The sequence below is a fragment of the Stegastes partitus genome, unplaced genomic scaffold, assembly GCF_000690725.1.
Source record: "Stegastes partitus isolate 25-593 unplaced genomic scaffold, Stegastes_partitus-1.0.2 Scaffold475, whole genome shotgun sequence".
Taxonomy (NCBI): domain Eukaryota; kingdom Metazoa; phylum Chordata; class Actinopteri; family Pomacentridae; genus Stegastes; species Stegastes partitus.
The window spans coordinates 132,339-137,062 of record NW_007578206.1 but is presented as its reverse complement, the minus strand read 5'-3'; the positions used below and the strand labels follow the sequence as shown (position 1 = coordinate 137,062).

The following is a 4,724-nucleotide window of genomic DNA, read 5'->3' as shown; positions in this document are numbered from 1 at the left end:
GAATGGGGGGAGGGTTCAGAATAATATGAACTTTCAGGGGTCAAAAGTTTAGAATATATTTTGGTGTTCTAAAACTTTTGACCAGTAGTGTGTATATATATATGTGTATGTGTGTGTGTGTGTGTGTATGTATATATATAAGTATGTATATATATATATACATACACAACATACACACATATAAAGATATACAATAGATATGGAATAAAGATAGATATAATATAGTTATTATGATTATTATTATTATTGTAAACAGTTGTTTATAAAGTTGTAAACAGGGTGTTCTAAAACTTTTGACCAGTAGTGTATTTATCTAAAATGCTGCAATTTTCAGTGATTTCCAGGACAGAAATGTGAATACTGGATAAAGCCAGCGTCAGAGTTTTTCTTATATTTTGTTGACAGTTTAATGTCAAAGGGTTTTCCAGAGAGGATTTATTTATTTATTTATAATCATGACATACTGTAAATCATAAAATACTGTCAATAACCAGGAAGAAAATATCAATATCCGCCATGTTTTTAGGAATAAAATGTTCTAGAAATCAGGCTATGAATGATATACCCCCTGTGTAAAAATTATGTCGATAAATATAGATAAGAATAAAATCAGAAAGTTTGGTGCAGGTAGGTTCTGCTGTTTTATAATTTAAATCAACAATATAGTAAAATAAACACCTAAACGTGCATTTTGAATGTTGGATGTTCCATTGGTCTGAAAGAAGGCCCATTATGGAAGCAAAACATCCCAAAATTTCAAAATTGCATCACTGCAATCAAAAAAGGCCTCTAATGTTGTTGCCTTAAAAACAACAACAACAACAACAACAATGTAAAACAACACAGAGGTGTGATGCAGGATGGTTTTCTTATCATATCTGTTTTGTTTTTTAAATAACCACTGTTCAGTTGACATGGATCTGGTTCTGGCAGAAACCTTGCAATGTGTATCGGTGTCAGTGCACCAGAGTCTACAAAGAATCTAAAGAAACTCACTGAGATGGAGTAGGAGAGGGCGACAGCTCCGACCGGCCAGAAGCAGCACAGCAGGGTGAAGATGGAGTAGCCCAGGTAGTCGTTGACAGGGTTGGTCAGAGGGCCTGCAGACACAAACACTGTGGGCTGGACGGTGACGGTGTCGGGCTGAGCTGGATACTGCTGGGCCATCGGGTACGGCTGATGTCCATGTGCTGGATCATCATACTGTGGAGAAAAACCCTGCAGGCCAGGAAGTACGATTCAGACTCATTGTTGGATGAAACAAAGCAGGTTTGTCAAAGAGAAACTAAGTGGATTCAGACAATTTGGAGGAGTAACGTGGACATGACATCAAAACATTTCCTAACAAGTTCTGACAAATAAATAATCAGATCATATGTGTGTTGACTTATATAATAATAATAGGCATGACTCTAAGTTGCTGTTTGATACTGCATCAAAACTCACCCAGATCAGCCAGGTGGCCAGCTGTCCACGACTGACAGCACAAGACTTTCTTTTATTTTTAATGAAAAGGTTATGGATATCAGGCTGCAAATCCCACAGCCTCTGCAGTTTGACTCATTATGTGTTGCTGCTCCTTCATTTAGCAATATACAAGGATTAAGTGATTTTGAGCCTCCTTCCTTGTCTGAACTATCTAAGATCGTTAGATCATTGCGTTCAACAACTTGTCTATCTATTTGAGCCTCTTCAGTCTGCTTTTAGGGCAAATCATTTTACTGAGACTGCATTAACTAAGGTGGTTAATGAGTTACTGTTGAATGCTGACTCTGATCATGCTTCGGTTTTATTGTTGTTGGACCTTAGTGCTGCCTTCGATACAGTCGATCACTGTATTTTAACTGAAAGACTTCAACACCTTTTTGGCATCTTGGGCAACGGGCTGTCATGACTTAAGTCATATTTGTCAGAGAGATCTCAATGTGTTTTATTTAATAATGTCTTGTCTGATTCTTGCGCAGTTAAGTATGGGGTTCCTCAGGGCTCTGTGCTAGGTCCCCTGCTTTTTTCATTATATCTTGCACCACTTGGTAAATTATTACAATCTCTTGAAATTGATTTCCACTGTTATGCAGACGATTTGCAATTATACATGCCTTTAACATGTGGAAATGGGTCTGATATGTCAAACTTGATAATTGTCTTTTAGCTGTTAGAAACTGGCTCTCTAAAAATTTCCTTTTCCTTAATTCTGCAAAGACTGAAATGATGACCACTGGACCCCAGAATAACTTCAGAATGCATTTAATAATGTGTCCTTGTCTCTTGATGATTTTATTGTTCTTGGCAGAGACAAGATGAAAAACCTTGGTGTTATATTCGATCAGACTCTTGTTTTCGATGAGCACATTAAGGAGGTGACAAAAATATCATTTTTTCATCTTCGAAGGATCGTTAAGATCAGAACAATTTTAAGTGATAAAGATGCTGAAGTCCTCATCCACGCTTTTATTACGTCTCGTTTGGACTATTGTAATGCCCTTCTGTCAAGACTACCCAAGAAAAGCTTCAGAGTCCTGCAGATGGTGCAAAATGCTGCAGGTCGGGTTCTGACTGGAGCTGGAAAATCCGATCATATGACCCCGGTGGCACTGGCTTCCATGTCAGGCTCGTGCTGATTTTAAGGTGCTTTTATTGACTTTTAAAATTTCAAATGGACTGACACCTTCTTACTTAACCAATCTTGTCACGTTGTATGCACCTTCTCGTGCCCTCCGCTCACAAGGATCTGCACTGCTGACTGTGCCGAAGGTCAGGAAAAAGACTGTTGGTGAGCAAGCCTTTTCATTCCGTGCCCTGACACTGTGGAACAGTCTCCCTCTTGACATAAGACAGGCCTGTTCTGTGGATGTTTTTAAAGCAAAACTCAAGACCTACATGTACACTTTATCTTATATGTCCTGAAATGTTTTTACTATGCAAATGTTTTTTTTTTTAAGTTGTATGTTTATGGATTGTGTTGTTTTATTGTAATTTTATTGCCTGTACAGCACTTTGACCAAAAGTGCTTTATAAATAAAATTATTATGATTATGACTATTATTATTATTATTATTATTATTATTATTATTGACTTATCTAGGATTAAATATGATCTGCAGTACAGTAAATATTTTAAAGAGATACACAATCTTACTGCAAAAGTATGTTCCTCTGCATTTGAAATTGTCACCTTGTGCTTGAATGTTTTGTTTTCTTTAACATGATCAAAGACATTTCTACTATATAGTGGGGCCAAAAAGATACAAAATGGTGCACTAAAATTTTATTTTATTTTTTTTAAATGCAGAAAAGAAATTTCGTAAAATAGAATCCTTCTCCCAGTGTTGAGAGGAAATCTATGCCCCTAACAGTCAGCTACAACCACTGCTGGTTTCACTTCATGCTAAAACAGGGCAACACAAGCTCTAGGAGACATTTTCAGCACTTTATGTATTAGAATTTCAAAACCTACATATCAAATCAACAGTTTTCGTATTTGCAAATTTTTTTTGTTTTTAAATTTTTAAGACAAACAAGGTGCACTGCATCAGGAAATAACATAAAAGAATACAACAGGACAGACAAGAAAATGAATGCTGTCATTGATACAAAGTTGATTTTTGTTGTTTGTTGCAGGAATTTGCATTAAAATGCAGATGTTTAGCAGCATTTAGGTGAAAGGAAACACAACTGTGTGATGTTTGATGACATTTTTTGCTCCTTTGTGCGTGTTTCTGTGCTGGTTACCTGCTGTGGAGGGTATCCAGGGCCTGGCGGGGGCATCTCGGGGTAGGGGGCGTCCTGGTAGGGAGGAGGAGCGGGGTGGCCCATGGGGCTCTTCTCCTCAGTCCAGTCCTGTAGAGGAGTGCTTGATTCTTTGCTGGGATTCATAATGCAGCAACTTGCCTCACTCAAATGAAAAAGTAAATCTCCCTTTTCACCGCCGTGTTCCTGTAACTCCCACGAAAAGTCTGACTGTTGACAGTTTTTTGTTCTTTTTCCAAACTGACTTCGACCCTACTGCTGCTGCTCCTGCCCGTTGTTTGATCACATGCAGAGGTTTGACACAATGTTCCTATCAGTATCAAGTCAGACAGAGTAAATAGGAAACATACTGGTCACCTCTTTCAAATTAAAAGCACCAGTAAAGCTGGGCTTCTTCTTCTTCTTTTTTTTTTTTTTTTGCTGTTGATCGAAATATATGATTAATTTAATGCACTGCATCTTCAAAAATCTGAAACACGATGAGACAATCAGTTTGTTTGTTATTATTATGATCGACAACATAAACAGAAAACAAATACTTTTGCAGTGCTATGAGTAAAATCAGCAGCAGGGCTCCACAGCAAAATTACAAATGAACTCTGAGAGGGTTAAGTATGACACTAGAGAAGTCTCCATATGTGTCCACTCTTTTGATACAATACTTGTGAAAGTCTGTGTAGATTCTCTGTCTTCCAGGTCGTAGTAATCCTAAGAGCTTCAGTGTAAAAGCACCTGGACGTCTGTCTGTGATGTTTGTTTTCAGAGAGGTTTCTCATCCGAGAGGCGAAATGTCTTTTAAAAATCTAAAAGTCAAGTCTGTTCTACTCATCCTGAGTTATTTCAGTACTGTACAGAGTTGAAAATTAACACGAGTGTTGATAGTATGTTACACTAGTGTCAGTGTTAGAAAATCAGTGCTACTATGTAATGGACAAATAATGTTTCAACCAGTGTACTCGTCACATAAAACTAAC

At 37.5% G+C, this 4,724-nt stretch overlaps 1 protein-coding gene and 1 long non-coding RNA gene across 3 annotated transcripts in view; one reads left to right on the top strand and one right to left on the bottom strand.

The window, feature by feature from the left end:
- LOC103360959 (proline-rich transmembrane protein 1-like) overlaps window positions 1-3,989 on the bottom strand; it is a 68,664-nt gene extending 64,675 nt beyond the window's left edge. The window contains exons 1-2 of one of the 2 annotated variants that reach the window (XM_008286908.1): window positions 3,733-3,989; window positions 997-1,218 (exon numbers count right to left, since the gene is read on the bottom strand). In XM_008286908.1, coding sequence (XP_008285130.1) covers window positions 997-1,218; window positions 3,733-3,876 — 366 coding nt within the window. In that variant the 5' untranslated portion in view covers window positions 3,877-3,989. The remainder of the gene's footprint in view (window positions 1-996; window positions 1,219-3,732) is intronic. The other variant, XM_008286907.1, reaches the window with a different exon arrangement.
- LOC103360962 (uncharacterized) overlaps window positions 1-4,724 on the top strand; it is a 16,296-nt gene that overhangs the window by 3,009 nt on the left and 8,563 nt on the right. The gene's annotated exons all lie outside the window — the stretch shown is intronic.